This window comes from Sorex fumeus, unplaced genomic scaffold, assembly GCF_029834395.1.
Source record: "Sorex fumeus unplaced genomic scaffold, SorFum_2.1 ptg000061l, whole genome shotgun sequence".
NCBI classification, from domain to species: Eukaryota; Metazoa; Chordata; class Mammalia; order Eulipotyphla; family Soricidae; genus Sorex; species Sorex fumeus.
The window spans coordinates 18,596,937-18,624,841 of NW_026606118.1; the positions used below are offsets into that span (position 1 = coordinate 18,596,937).

General features: G+C 36.8%; 1 protein-coding gene across 2 annotated transcripts in view; it reads right to left on the bottom strand.

Moving 5' to 3' along the window:
- The window catches only part of GRM1 (glutamate metabotropic receptor 1), a 493,073-nt gene that overhangs the window by 340,104 nt on the left and 125,064 nt on the right, over nucleotides 1-27,905 (bottom strand). For both annotated transcript variants that reach the window (XM_056126175.1, XM_056126176.1), the window contains exon 2: nucleotides 18,313-18,562. In XM_056126175.1, coding sequence (XP_055982150.1) covers nucleotides 18,313-18,562 — 250 coding nt within the window. The remainder of the gene's footprint in view (nucleotides 1-18,312; nucleotides 18,563-27,905) is intronic.

Consider the following 27,905-nt stretch of genomic DNA (forward strand, 5'->3'; position numbering starts at 1 on the left):
TATGCAGACCAAAAGATCTTCTAGTGTATTAATCCTTTCCAACTCTTGAAAGGTGTACCTGTAAATTTGACTATTTTCAATTAAAGGATCTTCACTGACACAGAGAAATATATTTCTTTGTTTTGTAGATTATTCCAATTGTCAACATTTTTTTCATTTACTGTGTCAGGTATATCTCCCAACTTCAAATCACTGTAATAAAGATAATGCTGAGTTACCAATGAGCTAAACAAATGACCCAGTCTTTATATGCTTATATTTTATGATTTAACAAATAAAATAATATCTGAGATGAGGACTATATTTAGTAGATTACCTGTTCTCCTAATAAAGGAGAAGAAAGATGGTTAACGGTGATATTATACAGGTACACACAACTTCTCTTAAATAGAGACAGTATCTTTTTGAAGTCCTAAGGCAGCCTATATTATCTCTAGGGAGGACACTGGGCTTTTCTTATTCCAGAAGAAGATAAACAATACATATGTTATTTCTTTATCGTTAGAATTAGAGATGAGTACTAGCAAACTATAAATTATAAATTTAAGAATTCTAATGAATCACTCGGGGCGCCCCAGAGGGGGATGGGTGAGAGCCCTCCCCACTCCAAGGGATCCAGCCCCAGCAGCCGACCTCCACTACCAGCAAGCTACTGAGAGTATCCTGCCCTCACGGGCAGAGCCTGGCAAGCTCCTTGTGGCGTATTCGATATGCCCAAAACAGTAACAATAACAGGTCTCATTTCCCTGACCCTGAAAGAGCCTCCAATCATTGGGAATGATGAGTAAGGAGAGGCTGCTAAAATCTCAGGGCTGGGACAAATAGAGACGTTACTGGTGACCGCTTGAGTAAATCAACAAACAATGGGATGACATTGATACAGTGATACAGAATGAATCAAAGAGAGTAGTCTGCAGGTAGGAGAAGAAATACAATATAATATAGTATATCAGAGAAATGGTGATGGAATTTAAAGAAAACTAGAGGTTGTGATATATGTTCACTCAAAAATTTAGAAAACTCAATGGATGACGCTAACAGAAGGTATTTATGTCCTTTAACGGTGATACTGCATAAGTTTCCTTGATTACTTCCTTAACATTATTAGCAAAATGCAGTAAAAATAAGAACATAAAATTACTAAAACCAAAATTCTCAAAGAAAACGTATTATACAGTAAACTACTGTGGTTCTGCTTAGACTAGTACACTATATGAGCCTCTAAGAGGATAGTTCTCTTGTGAAATTCAGCCCCGTGAGTTACAAGACCTAGAGATATACTTCTAATAAAGAGAATAATGTTTAAGTAATGGGACATTACTTCTATGATTAGGTTACAAATAGATCATGACTATAGTCATGTACCACATAATGACTTTTTGGTCATTGTTGGACTGCATTACAATGTAATCCCTTCCCTTAGGGCTGGAGCGATAGCACAGCGGGTAGGGCGTTTGCCTTGCACGAGGCCCACTTGGCCAACCTGGGTTTAATTTCTCCATCTCTCCCGGAGAGCCCAGCAAACTACCAAGAGTATCTTGCCCGCACAGCAAAGTCTGGCAAGCTCCCCATGACATATTCAATATGTCAAACACAGTAACAACAAGTTTCACAATGGAGACATTACTGGGCCCCCTCGAGAAAATCAATGAACAACAGGAGGACAGTGACAGTGACAGTGACGATGGTGACTTCAGTGTACTATAACATTTAGTCAATGTACCAATGTAACAAATACATTCTATCATTCCGTGATTTTCCACAGAATAAATTGCCAAAATATGCTTTTTTTCCACTAACACATAGTTAAACTTTTTCTATCTATTCATCCTCTCTCTCTCTCTCTCTCTCTCTCTCTCTCTCTCTCTCTCTCTCTCTCTCTCTCTCTCTCTCTCTCTCCATGTCTCTCATTTCCTTTTTCACTCTATGTCCTTCTTGCTGGTTTGTTCATGAGAATCCAGATATGCTACCCACACAGAGAATTGCATGGCAAATTACTTGATCTCCATAAAACAACCAGAAAGAACCTGAAATCCAGCAACAACAATGGGTGGGTTTATAGGCAAATTCTTTCAGAGTGAAATGATAAGGTCTTAGATAGATGAAAACTATATTTCTTTCTCTAAAGAAAGTCAGGTTCAGCAAACACCTTTACTTCTTCACAGAAAACTTAAGACGCAAAGCCCTGGGAGTCACTTTTTTTATTTAATAATGTGAGACAAGCAAAAGAACTTTTGATTATTCTTTTGTGCTTGTAAGTGTCATTAAGTTAGCTTACATTAAGTACTGCAATTTTCCAGCAGAATGTACCAACTGTAAGTATTAAATCAACTGACTAATTTTCAATAATCCACACTTAGTTAGGCAAACATTCACGTTAGGTATTCCTGCACATCTTTTTTCCCCCTTTGGTTTTTGGGCCACACCTGGTGATGCTCAGTGGTTACTTCTGGCTCGCATTTAGGAACTATTCCTAATGGTGTTCAAAGGACCATATGGGATGCAATGGATCAACCCGCTTTGGCCATATCAAGACAAACACCTTAACTTCTGTATTATCCATCCAGCCGCCACTCCTGTACTTCTTTTATGACACATATTTGCAATTTTAGCTCCTTTGAGCATTTATCTAGAATGGCAGTTCCCATGAATTCACTGTAGTGAATGATTAAAACTTTATAATATGATACACTTGATAAGTAAGAAATAAAAAATATTTTAACTTATTGAAGAGGAATGGTTAATGCAGTAGTTCTTTGGCGCATGCTTTCTAGTTACTGCGCAATATTTTCAGAAATCTCATGTTGCATCTACACTAGAAACATATCATTATGGCAATTTTATATGGAATATAACTACAGGAATAAATTAAAACTATGGAAAAGATAAAAACACTACAAGGAATTTCAGAGCATGCTCTATTTTCAGCTTTCAGAAAAAGTCAGACTCTGCATAAGGACATCAGGAAAAGTTATAATTTTTCATCGTGTAATAATTAAATTTTCATAGTCTATAGCTTAAAATTCTGGAAATGTTGATCACTTTGAACAGGTATTTATGTTTGCTTTTTAGGATAGTTAAACTGGTGAATCTTAATTGTTTTATTATCCATTCAAATTAGATGAAAGAATAGAGTTATGATTGTTAGGATTTAGCAATTTCCAGTAGAAGAAATCTCCGAATAGGACTCCCTTTCCAAATCTTTGGTAGTCAGAACTACCAAAAACTGACTTTAGAAGGTAGTTATGCCCAAATATAACTGAATCACAAAGTGAAGAATGTGTACCCAAGCGTTGTGTAAAATTCTAGAGAAACCAGTCAGAAGTTAGAATTCTGCTATACATTTTTCTAATTTAGGAGTACTACTATTTATTCAGCCATTGATTAAGCTGATTGAATTGTGCGTGAACTCCACATTACTTTTTTTTATTCAGAATGTTAATTTTATTTTTTTATTATTATTTTTTAAATCACCTTGAGATACAGTTACAAAGCTTTCCTGTTTGAGTTTCTGTCATACAGTGATCGATCACCCAACCCTCCACCAGTGCATATCTTCCACCACCAAGGTCCCCAATATCTCCCCCAATCCCACGCCTCCCCCTGCCTCTATGACAGTCTCCCCCATACTCTCTTTTGTATTGCTTGTTATGAATAGTATAAGATGTCACACGGTCGTGAGAGTAGTCAAGTGCTCCTATATTTCTAAAAGTTTAGATAATTAGGGTCTGGAGAAATCTCTGCAGCAAGTTGCTTGGTTCAGAGATTCTTTTGTGTGTGTGTGTGGATCATGACTGTCAAGGAGTTTAAGTAGCAGCCGGAGGCAGTTTGTCAGCATAACCTCCAGGGTCCCATAGGGACAGGGCATGAGAGGGACCCGCCCATCCCCTATCCCTTGAGGCCTGGAATTTGCCATCACTGAATCCCTGTACTTACACTTATCACTGTGTTCTGGAAGTTGGTAGCTGCTGGGATTTTTAGGGGCTAGGTGGAGGGACAACACCTACCCCCATGTGAGGCACCCAGGTGAAGTCAGCCTGGCTTCAAGTCCAGAGGCATCTCTGCAACGAGCTGCTGGGTTCAAAGATTCTTTTGTGTGACTCTGGATCACGGCCCTTGTTTCCATCTTTTCCAGAGAAATAAATTATTGGCATATGCCCTGAAGGGCGTGTCTACTTGCCCACAGCACTCCAGCCCTAACTACAGCTTTTGATCTCTTTTGAGATGTATGGGTCTCTGAAATAAGGCCAATAAATGAGCCTATATAGCTGAGGCAGAGGTGGTTTGTGGGTGTGGCTCCCACATACCTAACTTTAGCCTATTTAATTTCTTGGTGAACTTGGCCCCAAGTTGTTGAGGTCCAGCCAAAGGCACAGCGGCAATTTGGGGGTATCAGGAAGTCTGAAGGCACCATCAGGCTACTGATGCACTTGCCCCACAGGTATAGGTTGACCTGCCGGTGGCACCATACCCCCAAATATACAATTTAAAAAAACATGTCTCATTGCTTTTATTTTTGTTGGGGGGCTCTTTGGTGGGGGCACACCCTGCAGTGCTCAGAGATTAGTGTTAGCTCTGTACTCAGGAATTACTCCTGGGACTATATGGGATGTCAGGATGAATTCTGGGTTGGTTGCAGACAAAGCAAGTGCCTTACCTGCTATGTTATCTCTCCGACCCCTCAGACATATATATATATATATATATTTTTTTAAAGAAGAAAAAATTTCCTATAAATAAACTGATGTCAATTACAACACAGATTATAAAATATCCTTAGAACATATCTAAAGAACTAAGAAAACTATGATTATAAAAAGAAAATAATAGCATGTCTAAAATATCAACAGGCCTGGCTCTGTCATGCAATGGATAAGATATTGGACTTCTAAAACATCAACACAACTTATGGGAAAAAGTACAGAGACATTAGAAATGTAAAAATATAATAAGTGAAATATAGGAGGGCTAAACAGTAGGTTTAAACTGACGGAAGAAAGACTAAGTGAAACCGAAGATCATAGAGATTATACAATCTAATGGAGAAATAGAAAATAGAGCAAAATTTAAAAGTACAAACTCAGAAAAATGTGAGACACCTTTAAGAATACAATCTTATATATAAAAGTACTAGAAAGAGTAGATGAAATAAAGCACTGTTCTCCCGCTGTTTATCAATTTGTTTGTGCCCAGTAACGTCTCCATTGTGAGACTTGTTGTTACTGTGTTTGGCATATCAAGTATGTCACGGGGAGTTTGCCAGGCTTTACTGTGAGGGCAGGATACTCCTGGTAGCTTGCTGGGCTCTCAGAGAGGGGTGGTGGAATTGATCCTGGGTTAGCTGGGTCAGCCACGTGCAAGGCAAATGCCATACCTACTGCTGTGCTATTGCTCCAGCCCAGATGAAATAAAAGAAAAAATTTCTGTGAATTTGCGATGCTTTCAGATGTCTTTTGCTGATTTTTTTCTCCTTTTATTTTTTTAGATGAAATAAAAAGAGAAAAAAAATCAGCAAAAGACATCTGAAAACATCGCGAATTCACAAAATTTTTTTTCTAAATGTGCAAGAAATAACTAAACTTGTTATTTGATAAACACAAAGAAATGACAGCTTGGTTGTTCATAGAGAAAATGCTAAAATTCAAGATAAAGTAAGGTGACAAAATCAAAAGCAGTCATTTCACACAGTTGTATGCAATAGGATTAATGAATGATCTCTTAGGAAATACAATGGTGAACAGAAAGCTGTTAGAGAACATATTTATAGTGCTTAAATTTATATGTTACCAAATATGAATATTATTTACAGCAAGAAAAAAATTTCAAAGGTAAAGTTAAAATGAACATATTAATTCCCACTAAAACACAGCAAATTCATTCCTAGCAAATCTACTTTTCAAAAAAATTCTACAAGAAATTTTCAGGCTCAATGCAAGCTATTCCTGATGGAAACACACACAGACACACACACACACACACACACACACACACAGTGATACACATGCACACACATACACACAATAGTGCAGGTTTGGGTTGTTAAATGATTAATTTAAGAGTATAAATGTATATTTTCCCAAAAATTAATGATTTAGAAAGCATCTTTTAATAAAATAAAAGGTGACTGTCTAACATAAAATATTTATGACATTAGGGGATTGTAACATAAATTCAATATATTTAGCAATAGCATAAAAATTGGGGGTGGGAGTGAAAATGTTTTGGAACAGAAAACAGTAAGTTGAATTCATAGGAAAAAAATTTGTATAGAATCAAAAGTGGTAAATAATATAATAAAAGCAACAAATTCCAAAACTATGTCTTTGTTCTTTCATTGTCAACCTCTTAAATAGGCAGAAATTGTAAAGTGATACTTGTCATTACACATTGCTGCATTTAACATATATGTATAATAATAATAGCCCAAAAAGAAGAAATAGTTAATATTACTATAAAAATGCAATATTTATATGATACTATTGAATTAGGTTATCATATATTTAAGAAGGTCTGAGAAGTCAAAATTTATATGATAAACCATAGAATGACCACTAATGAAACAATTTTTCTTATTATACTGAAGAAAGTGACATCATGATGATAGTGACAGAGGATATGCTCAACAATATAATTCTGAAATTACTAAAGACTTTTTTTCAATTAAATTTAATCAAACTCATAATGGAAATAAATTTGACAGGGCCAGGGTGATAGTACAGCACATAGGGCATTCACCTTGCATGCAGTCAACCTGAGATCAGTCCACGTTACCCCATAAGTTTCTCCAAACAATGCCAGGAGTAACTCCTGAGCAAGAGCTAGGAGTAACCCCTGAACATTGATGGGTGTGACCCCCAAACAACAAGAAACTTATATATTCAAGTACATTAAAATTAAGCAATCGCAATATTAATAGCCAGGATTTGTAAATAAATAAAAATATAGGTTATGATATGAATGAAAAATTAGTGTACTAAAACCTCTGAGACACAATTAAAGCAGTGCTTAGAGAAAAAATGTGCTTAGAGAGAAAATTATGTATATTTTAAAAGAACAATTTCAAATCAACATATAATATTTGACTTAAAGATCTTGTGACAAGAAAAATAAGAGCAAATTGAAACCAAAGTAAGAAGGAAAGAAGTAAAAATTAAAATGAACTTCATGAAATAAAGAAAAGAAAAATAGGAAGAAATTTTGAAAAAATCAAAAAATTAGTTATTTTCAAAGGATAACAAATTGATAAATTTTTAGCTAACCTTCTTAAATATAACAGATGCAAATATGTAAAATCAATAATAAAAGGGATCATCTATGATAGATAAATAAATATTATTATAAAATTATACTATGGACAACCTCATGCCAACCAAACAGATACCTTAAATGAGTAAAATAAATTCCTAGAAAAGCATTGTCTGACTGAAACCCATTCATGGACAACTTTGTAACTGTTTATCTCATGGTAATTTAATTTTAAAAAATATTTTAATAAAATGCTTTAAATGGATCTAAAATTGCAGAATGACAAGCAGTGGATTTAAATTTCTGCCTTGATCTTCCCATTGAAGTATGTCCTATAATAAACTGATTTATAGTAAATATCAGACGAATATTCAACTGATAGAGGTTTCCCAGTGTAGTAGCACTAATTCAGTTACTTAAAATTAAAAAATTCAAAGTCCTTGATCAAGAAATTCTACTGATGGACTTGGGTAAGATCCAGAAATTTGTATTTTTAAGTGTCCTTGTGATTGTGAAATGCAGCCAAATTAGAATTGAATTGTTATCAGGAGTATGAAAGTGTACTAAGAAAAATTCCTGTTGCCTTTGATCAGATTTCAACACAATTTGAGGATGAATCATTATGACCTCCTTTTTCTCAGCCAATCAAATTGAGCCAATGACTTATAGACATATAAGATGTTTAAGACTCTTTCCTTTAGTGTTTCTAATACCCTAAAGGCAAGTAAAGAAGCAAATGGGGTATTTTTCTTTGTATTTTGATGTCTGTTATCTAGAAGGTAGAGAAATAGGTGATCAATCACTCCAATTATTATAGAATGGCAGGCTTTTCTGTGACTGACATACATGTCCAAAATACCTCTGATATCCTCTAAACTAGTTATTCTTTCCAGTCTTCAAAATTCTCCATCTAAAAAATATTTCTCATTGGTTTTTTGCTAGCAATCTGATCTTCCACAAAGCTCTCATTAATCTACCTTTGAAAAGGGTGGGGGAGTTGTTTTTGTTTGGGGGCCACACCTGGCCAGGAATGCTCAGGGCTAACCTCTGGCCCTGCATTCAGAGATAATATAGCAAGCAGTCTAGGGGGGGTACCATATGGGGTATCTGGGATCGCCCTAACCTGAGACAATCATTCCAGACTGAAATAAGTGTTTTTCACAAAGCAATAGCCCATCAGTTAATTAGTAATCATTCTCTGCCCTTGAGATCTAGAGAAAGCCCATTTAAGTGCATGTAAGTTGAAATCATTACAATGAGATATCATCTCACACCACAGAGACTGGCCCACATCCAAAAGAACAAAGGCTACCTGTGTTGCGTGGATGTGGTAAGAAAGGGACTCCCCTTCACTGCTGGTGGGAATGCCGACTGGTTCAGCCCTTTTGGAAAACAGTATGGACGATTCTCCAAAAATTAGAAAGTGAGCTCCCATTTGACCCAGCTATACCACTCTTGGGAATATATCCTGGAGAGGTAAAAAAGTACAGTCAAAATGACACTTGTACTTCTATATTCATTGCTGCACTATTCACAATAGCCAAAATCTGGAAAAAACTTGAGTGCCTGAGAACAGATGACTGGTTAAAGAAATGTTGGTACATCTACACAATGGAGTACTATGCAGCTGTTAGAAAAGATGAAGTCATAAAATTTACATACAAGTGGTACTACATGGAAAGTATCATGCTAAGTGAAATGAGTCAGAAAGAGAGGCACAGACATAGAAAGACTGCATTCATCTAAAATAACAAAATAGAAGACTAACACCAAAGAATAGCCAAGATAAGTACCAGGAGGTTCACTCCATGGCTTGGAGGCCAGCTGCACATGCTAGGGGAAAAGGCAGCTCAGATAGAGAAGGGAGCACCAAATAAAGGGTGTTGGGAAAAGCCTCCCACGATGAGAGATGCATGCTGAAAGTAGACTATAGAATGAACATGATTGCCACTCAATGCCTCTTTTGCATACAACAGCACTCAAGAGGAGAGAGAAAACAAAAGGGAATACCCTGCCACAGGGGTGGGGTGGGATGGGGGGGGATAGGGGGGTGGGAGGGATACTGGGAACACTGGAGGTGGAGAATGGGCGCTGGTGGAGGAATGGGTATTCGATCATTGTATAACTGAAACCCAAGCACAAAAAATTATAAGTCTACAACTGTACCTCATGGGTTTCACTAATAAAATTTTTTAAATAAATAAATAAATGCGCATCAGCTTTGTCAGTCTCCTGATTATATTCAATTTCAGAATGTCATACTTCACTAAAAGCTCCTATTTATTTAAAACACAGAACATTGCAATTTTTCCAGAAGGCTGAATACCTTAGATATTTTCTCCATCTTTTAATAATGGAAAGATTAACTCTAAAATAATTTATTTTCTCTAGAAAAGTATCTGAAAAACAACACCATGATGTGCTCCTATGAAGGACACAAAGGTCACTTATCCAAATATGTATTTAGGTTCTGCAAGAAAGAGGCAGCAAAATATACTGTAAAAAAAAATTATTTCCTGAGTTTTAAAATAAAATGATAGCCGTTTTTCCACATAAAGCAACTTCATTATTGCAACTATTTTAATATGTCCATTGTACTTTCCACTCGGAAATAATACTGTTAGCATTTTCCTGATCACACTTTAAATGAATGGTACTCTACAGAGATAAATAATATGAAGTAGATCTAATGCAGTGATCTTCAAACAGCAATCCAGAGGCTGGTGCAAATAAGTGGGTGTAGAAAGATTGAAAAAATGTTGATCTAATGTAAGAGAATCTTACAGAGTTGGTATAAACTTTAAAAAGAAGGAAACAGTTCAACTGTATAAATTTATTAAAAACTTGTAATTGCACAGTTACAATGGGTGAGTTTTATGGCATGAAATTATACCTTGAAGAGGCAGTACACAAACAAGTTAGAAATTTTATATTGATTTTTTTTCTTCCTTTAATTTGTTTTTTCCATTCTACTTCCTACATCGAATTCCAGACTAGTGGCACATATTTTGAGAATCAGAAGTCTTTTGTTGATAAACCCATATTTCTTTTCAACAAAAATGTGTATATATTCAAATATTTTTTCTGTAACATAGATTTTAAACATCAAACTCACTTCAGATAATCCCAAAGATATTCCATTTGCAAAGTGCTTGAATATTTTCAATCAGATTTATATTTAAAACTTATGGTATTTGAAATTATTGAATTTATTTAAGAGAATAAAATTTTGATATTTTTCAGAGCATTGGAGATTATGTCTGATGAATCTACATTGAGCTATCATTTAAAAGCTGCATATCAGCTTAAAATAATGGAAAGGAAGCTCATAGTAAAAAAATGGCAGTGGGGAGTTTCTCAACAAAAATGATTCAAAACCAACAACCTATGCAGTATAATGGAACATTTATTATATAGCTTTCTACTCTGTAATGCTTTATTTCTATTGTATTGACAAAATAGATAAATTTTAATTAATTACGTAATTGTTTGGCAGGAGTCATTATTGCTTTTCTGATTTTTTTCCAAACCTGATGTTTAAAATACATCTTACTTTCAAAAAGGCTAATATCACATTGTTATCACAGGAAGAAGAAAAAAAATTAACGCTTCTTAATTCAGAATGACACAGGGTAAATTTTCTGAGTCAGAAAACAATGCCAAAAAATTACTGAAGAAAACAGACACTTATCCTACACCATTCACAAAAACCAACTTCAAATGTACAACCTAAAATCATAAAACTCCCTAGAAAGTAATGAAACAAAAACTCTGATATGCAACCGGGCAATTATTTTTTTCTAGTGAAACCTAAAGCAAAAGTTACAAAAATTAAAAATAAGTGAAACTTTAACAAACTAAGCAGCACAGCAAAAAAAATCATTGTCAAAATGAAAACATAACTCACTAAATGGAGAGAATATCTCCAGTTATATATTTGATAAAAATTTACTATCCCAAATATTTAAAGAACACAATAGCAAATTAACAAAATTTTAATCCAATAATCTTAGCTACATGAAAAGATGCTCAATATCACTAATCTCAATAAAAATAAAAATTAAAACCACTTGAGATATTATATCTTTTAAGATGACTATCAAAAAAAAGACCAGGGATAAAAAATGCTAGTTAAGATGTGAATAAAAGTGAATATTTGAGCACTCTTGGTGTCAAGGGTAAGCTAATTCAGTCACTATAAAAAATAATATGGAGGTTTCTCAAGAAATTCAAGATAGAACTATTATAAAATCTAGAAATTCCACTAGAGAATACAGTCATAAGAAATAAAACCACTGTTTAAAAAAAAAGTGACACCCACCATGTCCATTGCAACATCATTTATAATAACCCAGACCTAAACTGTGGAACCAACTGAAATATCCACCAACACATAAATGGATACAGAGGTTGTGCTAGCACACTGTGGTAAATGAATTCACATATACACAGTGGAACTCTACTTAGTCATGGAACAGAAGGAAATTTTATCATTTGTGATAAAATTGTGACTGTAAAGGTATTATTAGGCTAAAATTAAGTCAGAGAGAAAACACTGCATGATCTCACTTATCTGTATACTCTTAAAAACATCAAACTCATAATAGATCAGATTTGTGGTAACCAGATGATAGATGGAGTACAGAAATTGGATGAAGGTGGTCAAAGCTAAAAAAGTATAAGATAAACAAATACTGGCAAAATGATAGACACAATCTTGATTATATTTAACATTCCTATAGGACATACTTGAAAGTTGCCTGAGAGAAAAGAGAGTTAAGTAACTCTTTCTACACAAGAAAAATACTTTTTCCTTTGTTTATCTATTGAGATAATGAGTGCATAGTAGAATTATTTTACTAATCATTTGATATTATATGTAAGTGAATTTATTATGTAGTATATCCAGAATATGTACAGTCAGAGCCTATAATATAATAAAATGAAAATGAAAATAATATATTTTAAAAGAATAATTGGGAGAGGTGATATGCAATACAGTACACAATAATAGAGATGGGGGTGATAGGAAAGATTATTGACTTCATTCTCTTAATTGTTTTGCACAGAGGAGAAATAGAAGATGAAATAATAATCAAGAAAAATCATTAGGATGTGTAAGGCCTTGGGTTCTATCCCCTGTATACACGCACACATACACATACACACACACAAACACACACAGTTAAAAATATGTCATTAAATGTGGTATACTTTGTTTGAATAATCATACTCCTAATGATCTATGTCATGCAGTGCTACTGTAAGTGCTTGACCACAGTTGACAAATCATGCCAATACTAAGGAAATTCTCACAAATTTAATGGTTTCTAGGTGAGTAGATGAATCTACTACTAGACACAGCATATTTTCCAACAAACAATTTGATTTGATGTTTTTAAGAGTATACAGTAGCTCTATACTTGACAATGATTAGTTAACTTACTTTTTATAATCCTAGAACAATTTGTCCAATGTCAAAGTTTTGATTCTCCTGCAGATCTATTGACTGTGATCCAAGATCACAAACTGATACATTAAATACTGATTGGCCTTATTCAGTGTATTCTTATGACTTTAACAAGATAACAGGTAGACTCCTGGGAATATATCCCAGAGAGGCAAAAAAGTATAGTCAAAGTGACATCTGCAATTGTTTGGTCATTGCAGCACTCTTTCCAATAGCCAGAATCTGGAAAAACCCTGAGTGCCCGAGAACAGATGACTGGTTAAAGAAACTTTGGTACATTTACACAATGGAGTACTATGTAGCTGTTAGAAAAGATGAAGTCATGAAATTTACATATAAGTGGTACTACATGGAAAGTATCATGTTAAGCGAATTGACTCAGAAAGAAAGGGATAGACATAGAAAGATTGCATTCACCTGGGGAACATAAAGTAACAAAATAGGAGACTAACACCCAAGAATGGCAGAGATTAGTACCAGGAATTTTACTCAATGACCTGGAGGACAACCACACATGCTAGGGGAAAAGGGAGCTCCGATAGAGAAGGGAACACCAAATAAAGGTGTTGGGAGGATCCTCCCAGGATGGGAGAAGCATGCTGAAAGTAGACTATAGACCAAACATGATTGTCACCCATTGCAAACCACAACACCCAATAAGAGAGAGAGAACAAAAGGGAATGCCCTGCCACAGAGGCAGGGTGGGATGGGGGAGATAGGGGGTGGGAGGGATACTGGGATCCTTGGTGGTGGGAAATGGGCACTGGTGGAGGGATGGGTATTTGATCATTGTATAATTGAAATCCAAGCACAAAAATGTGTAAGTCTGCAACTGTACCTCATGATGTCTCACTATTAAAAATTTAAAAAAAAACAGGATAACTGATAGAATAATTAATTAAAATTCATGAATAACTTCACAAGAAATTAATTTAACTACATTCCTATTGATTACAGTTTAGTCATAAAATAAATTTTATTACTGGAGACTAAATAACATGAATACTATATTTATATTTTTATAGAGGAAAAAATGATTTTAAAAATAAATAAATAAGATCATCTAATTATTCATAGCAGAGAAGGTTTTCTCAGCCCATTTTGTTCTATTTTGTTTTTTTATTATCTTACATGAACTAGAGAAAATTTTATTATATCTGAAAACTTCCTACATAAAACCACATTTCTGTCATTGTAATTTATAGTCCCACTGTAAACCACTGTTGATAGATCATGTTTTTTGTTGTTGTTATTTGTGGACCACACTTGGCTATGCTCAGGGCTTACTCCTAGTGGGGAGGCTAGGGTTCACTCCTGATGGTGCTCAGAGAACCACATGGGGTGCCACAGGTGGAATTGATCGATCACAGGCAAGGCAAATGCCAAACCCACTGTACTATCATTCCAGCCCCAAATGTGACATCTTAAATACAATTATAAGTATTTTGTTGATTAAAAATGAGAAATAATTTTACTATAGTAAACATATAAAGTCAAATATAACATTACCTGGGTCTGAGCAATAGTGTAGCAGGTAAGGCACTTGCCTTTCATGTAGCTGACACTGGTTTGATCCCTAGTACCACATACAGTGCCTGAGTACTACCAGGAGTAATCCCTGAGTGCAGAACTAGGGGTAAGCCCTGAGCATCGCTACAATCTATATCAGCATTTACTTATATATGAAATGAGGTCCATCACCAAATACACATCTGCTTGTTGGCTGCTGTTGTCTGCAGCCAAATCTTACCTAATTTACCATAGAGATACAAAATAGTAATACCACATCTTGAAGGAGTTCATCTTTTGGTATATGAAATCTTCTTACCCCTGATATCTCCTCAATCCTTTTACAAAGGGAAAAATATTGACAGCATTAAAAATGTTGCCCTAATTTGCAACTTGATGTCAAACTGGGATCTTTCTAGATAATGTCTTCTAAAATGAGGAAAACAAATCCACTAAATGTTCATTGGAATGAGGTCATGGGTTTAATACAATATTATTATTTGGCTTTTTTCAGCTCTCTTTCTCTCTTCCTCTTCTTCTCTCTCTCTTCATATATATGTATAATATTATATATATATATATTCTTTGAAAAGTTCTCTCAGGAAATAAGATGAATTTTAAAAGGCTGTTTTCTCCCAAATTCTTTTAATATATGATAGCAAAAACCAATATCATTTTGGCAGACTCCCACATAAAGCAGCCCCAAATGGCAAAGAAGCACTAACCACTGCAGTGATTTGCTACATCACAGGCAGTAACCATTGGCACATGTTGCAATCTTAAAACACTTGGCTTTTCACTGTGACCATATTCCCTCACGTGTTTCAGTATAACCCAGCAAAGGTGACCAGTGATCGAGAGAATGTGAGAGGTAGATATCACACTTGGCTGATCTCTTCATAAAGAAGTAAGCGTGAGATTTTCAGAAATACTTGGATAAGCTCGACTACACTATAAGTAAGTAAGTAAGAACAATGCAGCAGAATCAGAGAGACTTTACATTATCATCATTGTCTAGCTATTAAATTATGATAATAAAATGAACTCTTTGTGCTCAGTCTCATCATTACATTTCTCATAATTATATTTCATAAATTGGTAGTCTGTATTCTCCATAGCTTACATGTTTCTATCCATTTGAGATCTTCAGAATCCAGGTAGATTAACCTGTTGGGGCCAGAGCAATAGTACAGTGGGGAGGGTATTTGCCTTGCTTGCACCTGGTTTGATCCCTGGCACCCAATATATGGACTACCAAGCATTCAAGGAGTAATCCTGAGCCAGGAGTAACCCCTGAGCACCACAAGGTAACAAGCAAACAAAAAGAATAACCTTTTAAAGGATATTGAGAGAATTCTGCAAAGTCAAGGATCATTCTTTTGAAAATGGCAAGTATGAGGTTTTTCTTAAAACAAGTACTTTTCAATAAAGCAAACATTTTAAAAAGGCAATTAAAAGAACTGAATACATGTGTATAATCTGTTCTGGAACATATACTCAGCATGGATCTTTCTGCTTACACAATACCTACAATTTATCACTCATAAAAGGAAGAAAATAGTTCTTCAAAGATTTCATTCTTTGAGGAACAATGACTTACTCTTATGAACATACTAAGTGTGTTCATAAAGACTTACATTTATATACATATTAAGTATCTGAACCTACCAGTATCATATTGAAGAAGCCAGAATGACACTTTGTGGCACTGTGCCAATTTTATCCATTTTAACAATTTTCTTAATTTCAATATATATTTTGGCCTTCACTCCACATGCCAAGAAAACTTTTTTTCTTTGTGCATTTATTTCTATTTCTATACTACCTTCTTCTCAGAACACTTTGAAATGTCCTGTAGCTCTAATTCAGATGACGAGAAAATTAGTCACTACTATTGCTGTTCTTACAACTGCAAGTACAGAATGGGAAAATTTCATGAGAATATTCAGACTACTGCTATTCAGCTTCCTAGAGAAGTTCCCTGATTAAAGAACTTCAGCAGATAGACAAAATCATATTCTAGTCAGACTAAGAGATAGAAGGGGGAAAAAAGACCTGGAAGATGAAAATGATAGAATAAGAGGACATTGAGGATTTTCATTCATATAAACTTAGTACATTTCTTGGTAAAAAAATAGCAGACTAGGTTCTTTGAATATTGTTATAAAATAGAAAATTAAACAATATGTTAAGTATATATACATATATATATACATACAGAGTCTCCTACCCTGTGCCTGACTGTCTCCACCAGGGCCCAACAGCTGAAGACCACCGGGACCCAGCCAAGGCCATGCTGGGACCACTCTCCACACACTTGGATGAGCCTCATGCATAAAAGAACTGGCAGAGGAACCCAGGTGTGTGGGACCCGGGGCTGAGATCTCCAAGCCTGCACGGTTTGGGACTGGACCTGCCAGTAACTAGACAGTTACACCCACCAACTGCCGTGTAACTCCAACAACGGCCAGGATCCAGAGATTATCACACTCAGCTCCCGGAAGCACGCGGCCGCATTCGCGGCTGCGCAACATCTTATCATCTCATTCCTACTTTGGACAAACTGTCAGGCTACCAAATGTAACCTGCCCACACGGCAGAGTCTGGCAAACTCCCCGTGGTATACCCAATATGCCAAATACCAGTAACAATGATGGGTCTCATTCTCCTAACCCTGAAAAAGCCTTGAATATGGCACTTTAAAAAAAAAAATCTCAGGGCTAGGACGAAGAAGACGTTACTGGCACCTGCTCGGGGCAATCAATGAACAACAGGGTGGTCGTGATCGTGAATCGTGATATATACATTTTAAAATATAGAAAAATCCAAATACCTATGAAACATAAGTGACACTGAAAATTCCATCCCATACATATATATATATGATCAAAAAAGAAGAGCAGAAATTTTAGAAAATACTATGTACAATTACCGAAATCACAAGCCGAATATCTATCCCCCCAAAACACAAAAATTAATTTGAAAGAATATGCTCCCCTATGTTCACTGAAGCACTTAATACAATAGACAAGATATGGAAACAACCCAAATTCTAAATATGGGTGAATGGATCAAGTTGTTGTATATATTCACAATGAAAAATATGCAGCTCTAAGAAAGAATAAAGTCATGCAATTTTCTATGAGGAATACAATCCTGAATGAAGTCAGTCAGAAGTAAAGAGACAGATGCAGAATCATCTCTCTCATATATGGGACTTAAAGATATACACCAAGGTAGCAACAAAGGGTCAAGGGCAACACAATGGGGAAATCCATACAACTGAGTTTGTGGGGGTGGGTTAAAAGGGAATAGCATTGAAGTCCCTGGGGAAGGGAGTGAGTACACTGCTGATGGGTGTGGTATTCAAATTATAGAAAACCATCATTAACATAATATATGTTATGGGACCTCAATTAATAAATAAACAAGGGGGGGAAATCATAGGTTAAAAGCATCATATAACCATCCTGTGTGAGATCATTTGATCAAACTCTCAAGTTTAGCTAACCCTTTATGTGTAAAGGAAGGGCTACTTCAATTTATGTCTATACATACATGCATATACATTTGTATTTTCATTTTTCTTATTACCTACCCTTCCACCAATACCTCATTTAGATTTCTGCGCTTTGGAAGTGTGAGGACATAAATACTTCCCTGGCTTTTAGATCTGCTTATTCTTTTTCTTCTTGAGGAATTGGGACAGTGAAAGAGGAAAGGTACACAATGAAAAGGATCATTCTTCAGAGCAACACATATTCTATCAACTACTTACCACCTTTTCCTAATAGCATCATCTTGTCATCAACCTCTCTACTCTTGCCTTGCTCTCAGGATAGTGGTAAGTGCGACTCTCGAGATCCCCAGCACAAATAGCTCTTGGGGCACATCTCATCCACCGGGGAGTCTAGATGAGAGTTTCTGGGAGAGCACGTATTTGTTCAACGTGCATGGTATGTGTGCGAGTGCACGTGTGTGTGTGTGTGTGTGTGTGTGTGTGTGTGTGTGAGAGAGAGAGAGAGAGAGAGAGAGAGAGAGAGAGAGAAAGAAGGTGGGTAGAGAGGGACAGAGAGGTTGACTCTTACCTTCCGATGAGTGAGAACTCTCCCACCACCCCGAGGCGCCTCATGGCACTGAGGAGGCCACGGACAGTCATGCCCTCACAGAAGCACACCACCACCCTAGCCTTGGGCAGCCGCTCTCGGAGCTTGCGCAAGAGTCTGTCAAAGCTCTTCTCCCCGGCATTGCTGTAGATTTTGTCTGAATGGGCGATGCAGAGACCTTCCTGGGCAGCCAGCTCTTTGAAAGCATCCATTCCACTCTCTCCATAATTCCCTGGACAAGAAACAAACAGTAGATGTTCAGGACCACATAGGGGCAGTCACGCATCCCATGCTGGAATACGGACTGCCACAGAGGGTGGCAAAGGACGATCTTGTCAGATCATTTGTAATAACTGGAACTGAAAGAAGATCTGAATGGATTCAAGAGAATAATCAAATGTAATCAAACGTTCAACTCTGTGAAAACAGTCAGAAAGTTACTGAGCTATAATGTCCACAGGGAAACGAGTTTTGAGAAATGAGATGCCCTATTTTACTAGCATGATTAATAGTCACTGTCCCAAATTTTAATAGTGTGGGAGAGATGGCACACTGGTGTTCAACGAGCACAGAGAAGAGGCCTGTGTATTGGTGAACTAGCTTTAGCTGGCAGTCAGACAGAATCAGAGGCAAACACCGAGGGACCCCATAGCCTGGCAACATTCCCATGAAGAGGAAGCAAAGCTTATGGAACCTCTTCACCAAGTCAGCCAGAAGCAGACAAAAATCAACTACAGTGTTTAGTAGAAAAATAGCATCCTTGGACAAAGTGGATTATGCGAGCACTGACCCATATATTTTGAATTTATTTTAGTATCATTAATAGAATAAAATATAATTAAAGAATTCATATGAGTCCACATACTTCCTAGTGACAGTTTTGATCTGTTATCTTGTTTCCCGTATCTCTCAAGAGATTACCCAACATTTCAGTCTGTTTACTTTGACTTTTCTCTTCTTTTTTGGTGTGAGGACCACAAGCAGTGCTCTCTGAATCAAGAGCATTCAGCTGTGCTTAGGTGGCCATTTGGTGCCAGATATGAACCTGGCCCTTATCCCTGCAAGGTATATGCTCTGTCCCTTGATCTATATCCACAGTCCTGATTTATTCCCTTCTAATTCTTATTCTATAAGCTAATATATTCTACATCTGTATCCCAAGATTTCTTCAACAGCGTTAAAAACTTCACATCTATCCACCTCACATTTTGCCATTTTCCTTCTCATTTTTCTATGAACCCAGCTTAGATCCCAGAACTCATCCTCATAATTATCCCCTTACAAATTCATTAGATGTCTTGTGGGGACTTTTTGTGTTTTCTTTCTTTTATTTTTTGTTTGTTCGTTCGTTTTTTGCTTTTAACGGTGCCAAGGGTTGAACCAGATCTCATCTATGCAAGCTATGCATTTATCACTGACTGAGCCAAATCCCTAGTCCTGATTCATGTTTTTGTGCTGTTGATATTACTGATTTTTACAAAAGATAATGCTAGTTAAACCAGATCATTCACTACTCTGAAGCTATATCTGAGCACCTAAACATGGATGAAAAATAAAAATCACAACCTCACTGGCTTGTTCTGTTTAAAGTTATTGAGCATACTTGGGCTAGAGTGATAGCACAGAGGGTAAGGTGTTTGCCTTGTACACAGCCGACCCAAGGTTGATTCCCAGCATCCCATATGCTCCCCCACGCATGACCAGGAGTAATTCCTGAGTGCATGAGCCAGGAGTAACCCCTGTGCATCGTCAGGTGTGACTCAAAAAGCAAAAAATAAAAAATAAAAAGTTATTGAACATTCTTGCTCAATAAAGGAGCATCCAGTGTTGTGAGTAAATTATACTACATCTCCCGTGTAGCTGGAGCGATAGCACAGTGGGTAGGGCGTCTGCCTTGTACGCAGCCAACATGGCCGACCCGAGTTCGATTCCTCCGCCCCTCTCGGAGAGCCTGGCAAGCTACCGAGAGTATTCGATATGCCAGACACAGTAACAACAAAGTCTCCAATGGAGACGTTACTGGGCCCGCTCGAGCAAATCGATGATCAACGGGAGGGCCTTTACTTTACTTACTTTACTCCCGTGTAAATAATCTCCCTGTGTTAACATGATTACTTATACTCATTCTTTTTTTTTTTATTATTAGTGAAACACCATGAGGTACAGTTGTAGATTTACAATTTTTTGTGCTTGGGTTTCGATTATACAATGATCAAATACCCATCCCTCCACCAGTGCCCATTTTCCACCACCATGGTTAATATTCCCCCGACCCCCATCCCCCCCATCCCACCCTGCCTCTGTGGCAGGGCAATCCCTTGTGTTCTCTCTCTCCGTTTGGGTGTTGTGGTCTGCAAAAGAGGCTTTGAGTGGCAAACATGTTCAGTCCATAGTCTACTTTCAACATGCATCTCCCCTCCTGGGAGGATCCTCCAAACACCCTTTATTTGGTGCTCCCTTCTCTATCTGAGCTGCCCTTTCCCCTAGAATGCCCGGCTGGCCTCTAAACTATGGAGTACTCCTCCTGGTGCTGACTTATACTCATTCTTATCTCTTCATATCTCCAAAATACTCATCCCACCATTGATTCCTATCTCTAGCTAAGATTTTTCACTTCATATATTGATCAGAAGACAGAAACTATATTTTTTTAAAAAAGCTAATTCAATCACATACATTGTAATATCTGATATCATTTTCATTATCACTAATATTTTCTAGAACCCCTTGTTTCAAGTTTCTGCCTTAAAATGAAGTCAATTCCTTCTAATTAACATTAAATTCTTCCACTTTAATACGTTAATTCAATGATTTTCCTCCAAAAATATCCATTTCTCTTATAAAATCAACTTTTCTCTTTCTATGATGTTTGTTTTAAAAAAAGAGAAAAAAAAATCCTGGGACTCTGTTTCCCATTTTAATTCCTCTCTTATTTACAATTACAGCAATAATAGCTTCTAAGGTCAGTGTGTTTGCCTCACCATTTTTCATTCTTTCCCTTACCATTCTTTTCCAACACTTCACAGTCTTCTCTTATCAAACTATTCTCTTGTCAAGGTCACCACTCATTTCTCTGTTGCTATATCCCATGATCTGTCTTTGTCTTCATCAATCACTCAACTGCATTCAACACTAGCCACACTCTCCTAGAAACATTTTATTCTCTTGGTGTCTGTGACACAACCCTCTCTGGGCTTCCTCATCACTCACAGATTATTTTTTACTGCTAGATTGTCCTTTCCTGTTCACCCTAAATGTCTTGCCAAACTCATTTGTGGGATATGAAGGAAAAAAAAAACCTAGTATAAGACTATTACCAAGGACGGTAGAAACTAGGGTCAGGAGGACTGGCCCACTAGGAGCTTGCCACAAATATGTTGGGGAGGGGCAGGGAAGGGGGCAGGGGCGGGGCAGTTTGGCAGTTAGGATAGAGAAGGAACTAGTAGGACAATGATAGTTGGAAATGATCCCTCTGAAAGAGAACTGAGTGCTGAAAGCAGGTAAAAAGATAATACATTATAATCTTTCAGTACCTGTACTGCTAACCATCATGCCCAAAAGAGGAGAGAGAGAGAGAGAGAGAGAGAGAGAGAGAGAGAGAGAGAGAGAGAGAAGAAAAGTGCCTATCATAGAGAAAGATTAGCAGAGAGGGTGGTGGGAGGAAAACTGGGGACATTAGAGGTGAGAAATCTACGCTTTAGAAACCCAATCATGAACAACTTTGTATGGATCTCTGGTGATTTGATTTTTTTTTAAAAAAGAGGGGGAAAATGTCATGCCAATAAGAAAACATGGGTGTATATTTCTCCTACCTTTATAGTCTCCAAACGTTTCTAAACTCATTAGACATGTAATTCCTACTAACCATTATTTGCACTTGCTAGAAGATCTGAACAGTAGCATTATATTTTGCAAAACATTGGGGTGCTGTAAATGATTTGTGTCCACATTTTGCATTATGTACCCTCTAAACATGTGAGTGTGTGTTTTATGATTAGCAAAATAATTAAGGGATGTGATCTATGCTGAATACCTATAAACTCTTGTTTGGCACATACAACTTCTATTCTAATAAATTTTAAGAGAAAAAAAATGTCATGCCAGAATTTGGTCCTCAGAAACTCTCTATTCTTTATATTCTGACTTCTAAGTTTCCTATCCAGTCACATTCAAATACCATTTGAATATCATGTTGAATTTCAGATAGAGTTTTGGAAACTGTTCTGCCCTTAGAACAAAAGATCAGTATAATCTCCCACCTGACACTTCCATTTCCAGACATTTCAGCTCTGACATCTCTAAAGTAGAGTTTTTGTTACTGGAGAGATACTACAGTAGAAAGCCCCCACCACTACTCAATATTGGAATCACAAATCATACAAATCATCCTGTTATTCGTCGATTGACTCGAGCAGGCCCCAGTAACGTCTCCTTCATCCTAGCCCTGAGATTATATTCAAGGCTCTTTAGGAGAATGAGACCCATCATTATTACTGGTATTTGGCATATTGGGTACGCCACGGGGAGTTTGCCAGACTCTGCCTTGTGGGCAGGCTACATTCAGTAGCCTGCCAGTTTGTCCAACGTAGGAATGAGATAATGAGATGTCATAATAAGATGTCCGGTTCCGGGAGCTGGTTTTTATAGTCTCTGAGTCTTGGCTGCTGATGGGATTACACGGCGCCAGGGGGCCAGTTGGTGGGTGTGACCCCTGCCTACTGGAATTTGGAGGACCTGGGTGGAGGATGCTCGGCCCCGATCCGAGTAGGCTTGAAGATCTCGGCCCCGGAACCCGCATGGCTTTGTCCCTCTGCCAGTACCTTCATGTGTGCGGGGAGAGTGGTCTCAGCATGGTGGTGGCTGGTCCTGGAGGTCTTCGGCTGCCGGAGCCCTGGTCGAGGCGGGGAGGAAAGCTCAACCTGCTCCCCTCCAAGGGGCCCCGGCGAGGACAGCCAGGCGCGGGGGCAGGAGATTATTATATTGGAAATATAATATTGTATTCTGAAACAGAATAATACCACAACTCTTTCCCTCATAATACCACATTGTAAATGGGCTGAACCTTCCTACTTGTCCAGTCCCACACCTGCCCATTTCTACTCCATCTTCTCTAGTTTTCTGGCCTTCTTTTTCTTGCTAGATTACCCTAACTTCACTCATATCTCTATGTTAGCTTTTTGTTGTTGTTATCTAAAAACATTCTCTTCTACAGACATTTTGTTGATTATTTTTGAGGTTAAATATAACCTCTTCTGAAACGCCTTTCATGTCCAACTAGTTAAATGAACTTCCCAGTAAATTCAGATACTACCTGAAAATATTTTTATTTCTCTCTAGAATATATGTATTATGAGAATGATTTTTATGACACATTTAAGAACATAACATTAATGCTTAGAATAGATCAGGTATTAAACATACAGCAAAACATGTATCTTTTCACAGTTCAAAAGAGAAATGGGCAGATTATAAAATAAGCAATTTGAACAAAAAATTAGAAGTGTGCAATAGAAAAATTAAAATTATTGAGTCTCACTAGTTTAAGAGAGCAAAATTTTAAAGATGCTAATTTTTCACCTATCAGACTGCCAAAATTTAAAAATCCATGACATACAGAATTAGTAAGAAACAGATATATCAGCACTTGATAGACATAACTTCAAATATTTGGTATAAAATTTAGCAATAGTTTTCAAAATACTTTGATGTAAATGACCCATAAAAACATTAATTGTGAAGTGATCTTATTTTAAATAATATTACCCTAAAATAGATATAGGATTCAAATGTTGAATACTATAAAATTTCTTGGACATTGTCACTAAATCTATGAATATTTTCCCATATATGTTTAATAAGTATCTCTAGTTTAATATTTTATGAAATTAAATTAATTTGCCTTTTAATTTAGTCAACTTTAGTGGATTAATGTAGTCCATTGAAACTCAAATGGAAGCATTAGTGAGTCACCAAATTTTCAACTCCAGGGATTGTGGAAACATATAGTTTAGACAAGAGGCAGTGGTTGATTATAAGGGAGAAAACTACCACTGGCAAGTAAATGCCTCTTCTGTCTGCAGAGGAGGGCACAATAAAGGCAGCTAGATGTTGTTTTCCCCTAATAAATAAAAGTTCAGGAATCTACAAGGTATAAAGACATGTCTAGCCAAACTTCCCTGCCAAAGATACCATCAGTTTGCGAGAAGTGATGTTAAAAAAGGCATAACTTTACTGCTAAAATGCTAACCTTCATATTTCAATCTGAGAAACAATTTTCTTTCTTTATCAAAAACATGGACTGGAGCAATAGCACAGCAGTAGGGCGTTTGCCTTGCACGCAGCCAACATGGCCGACCCGAGTTTGATTCCTCCGCCCCTCTCGGAGAGCCGGCAAGCTACCGAGATTATCTCGCCCACACGGCAGAGCCTGGCAAGCCACCCATGATGTATTCAATATGCCAAACACAGTAACAACAAAATCTCCGATGGAGACGTTACTGGACCCGCTCGAGCAAATCAATGAACAACGGGAGGGCCTTTACCTTTACCTATCAAAAACATGAAGACTCAATGATGCATGCATTTAAATAATGAAACCTCTTTAATGTTACAGACAGACATGTTCTCTCCAAAGTCCTCAGTTTACAAACAAAGAAATGGAGTCACCAAGAAGTGAAATGGCTCAACATTGGCCATGAAGCATGTTTGTGTTAGAACTGAATGGTTCTACATGACCTGATGCGTTGATTATGAGCTGATTTATTTTTTACACTCACAAAAAAAGACATCAAATGTGCATAATTTTGGAATCTAATAAAATTCCTGTGTAAGTAAATTAATTGCAAACTTGCACATTAAGACACTGCCCACTGATGCTTAAACTCTCATAGTGCCTAAAAGATCTGAACTAACATAAACATTTCCATAATGGTTATACCCATATAGGAATGGCAAGAATAGTAACTTCATATACCAAACTGACAGAATTTTAGAACTCTTGACATACAATATTATCAAGGAACAGACTTATCCAAATTTTTATGCTTTGGATATGGGTGGATGGGGAGGTGGCAATAGGAATGGTCGGATAGATCGAGGAAGAGATGGCTACGACAATGACTTAGGGATGTGGTCACGCTGGACCAGGAATAGGTGCTGATAAGAGGTAAGTGGCATTTATGGTGCCCTATCAGCAACAGTATGGCGAATCATAATGCCTAATAAGAGGGGTGGGGATGAAGAAAAGAAAATAGAGGCAAGAGCAGGGTGGGAGAGAAAATGGGGATACTGGAGGGAAGTGGACACTGGTGAAAGAATTGGTGTTGGTACATTGTATGCTTGAAACTAAACCACCAGTAACTTTTTAACTCTGTAATTCATGATAATTCAATAAAAACAAATTTAATTGTTTTTATACAGATTTGATAGGTGCTAGAGCAATAGCACAGTGGGTAGGGTGCTTGCCTTGCATGAGGCTGACCTGGGTTCGATTCCTCTGTCCCTTTTGAAGAGCCCTGCAAGCTACCGAGAGTATCCCGCCTGCATGACAGAGCCTGGCAAGCTCCCCGTGGCGAATTCAATATGCCAAAAACAGTAACAACAAGTCTCACAATGGAAACATTACTGGTGCCTGCTCCAGCAAATTGATAAACAATGGGAGGACAGTGCTACAGTGCTACAGTGCTACAGATACGAAGAGATATGTTCACTACTCTGCTCATTGCTGTCATTGTCACTGTCCTCCTGTAGTTCATGGATTTGCTCAAGCGGGTCCAGTAACATTGTGATACTTGTTGTTACTGTGTTTGGCATATTGAATATGTCCTGGTAGCTTGCCAGGTATTACCGTGCAGGCGAGATCCTCTCAGTAGCTTGCTGGGCTCTCCAAGAGGGGCAGAGGAATCAAAGGCAGAGGAATCAAACTCAGGTCAGCTAGGTCGGCCATGTGCAAGACAAATGCCCTACCTGCTGTGCTACCTCTCCAGCCCATAGCGGTATTATTTACAATAGCCAAACTATAGAATCAACATAAATGTCCATAAATAGATAACAAAATAAAGCACTTGTGGTGTGTGTACATATATATATAAAGTATATATGCATGTGTGTATATGTGTATATATACTCAATGGAATACTACTCTCATTAAAAAGATTAAGTTGTGCCTTTTGAGAAAAAATGAGTAAAATTTGAGATGATTCTGCTAAGTGAAGGAAGTGTAAAAGTGAAGATAATTTCTGCATGATATCATTCGAATGTGTGATACGAATCACTAAGAAAATGACTGAGCAAGAAACAACAAAATTAATCTGAGAATGAAACTACCATAAGGAAAGAGGAGGGGATGGGGGGTGGTTAGAAGTAGTGAGCAGAAGGTCTTTGCAAGGGTGGGATGGCACTGAAATTGGTGGTAGGAGTGGTAGCAGTTGCACTCATAAAAACACGATGCTGAAATTCCATAATATTATTAACCAAAGAAAAGACAATCAAATTTTCAATAATTGTCTTCATAAATATGAGCTCATTTTGCTCAAAAAATTTATTTTACTCATTATAACTATAAATAACAATACCCAGACCATACAAAATAAGAAGCAGCAAAGAAGCTTAAAATCACATTACTTTCATTGAGTTGCAATAGAATTACTGACCTGACTGGCACAATTATAACAATTTAATAGGGGTGCTATGGACTATAAATTAAGAAAAACTGTCTAAATAAAGCACTACTTGTTGGCATGGAGAAAAGTGGATCCTTATACAACACTGGACAAAATGCAAATTGGTGAAGTCACTATGGAGAAAAGCATAAAGGTCTTCAAAATTTTTAAAGCAGAATTACCATAAATATTCGGCAATCTTACTATACATACATACATTTAAATGAAGCAGGTATCTCAGAGAACTATCGGCACAGTCACATTTATTGAGGTGTTATGCAAATAGCCAAGATATGAAAACAACGAAAGTATGGCTCAGTGGGTAAATGGATGATATACAAGGAATATTGGCCATCAAATGGAAATAAATTGTACCATTTTTAATAACATGGATGAACCTGAAATTTTTTATGCTAAGTCAAGTGGCTAGATATAGAAAGACAAATATTGTATGACCTTACTTATATATGCAATCTAAATATGTCAAACTCAGAATCAGAGAGTAGAACTATGCTAACCAGAAGGTGGGAGTGAAGTCAATAAGATGTTGGTCAAAGGATAAAAACAATTTTAGTTATAAAATGATTCATTTCTATGAATATAATGTACGAAATAGGATTTAATTAGTGATATATAAATCAGTATACAGTTAATAATTTTGTAAATTTGAAATTTTCTGTTAAAATATACCTTACATGATCTCACCACAAAAATAAGCTAAATGTGAGGTAATGAATGCATGAATTTATTAGATTCTGATAATCATTGCACAATGTATTCAGATATCAAAACATCACATTGTGTAAAATCTTAAACACATACAAATTTAATTTCTCAATTATATTTCAGAAAAGGTAAAGGAGTAAAAACTAAGAGAGTCTTTACTGTGTATCTTAGAATACAAACAAATCTTCT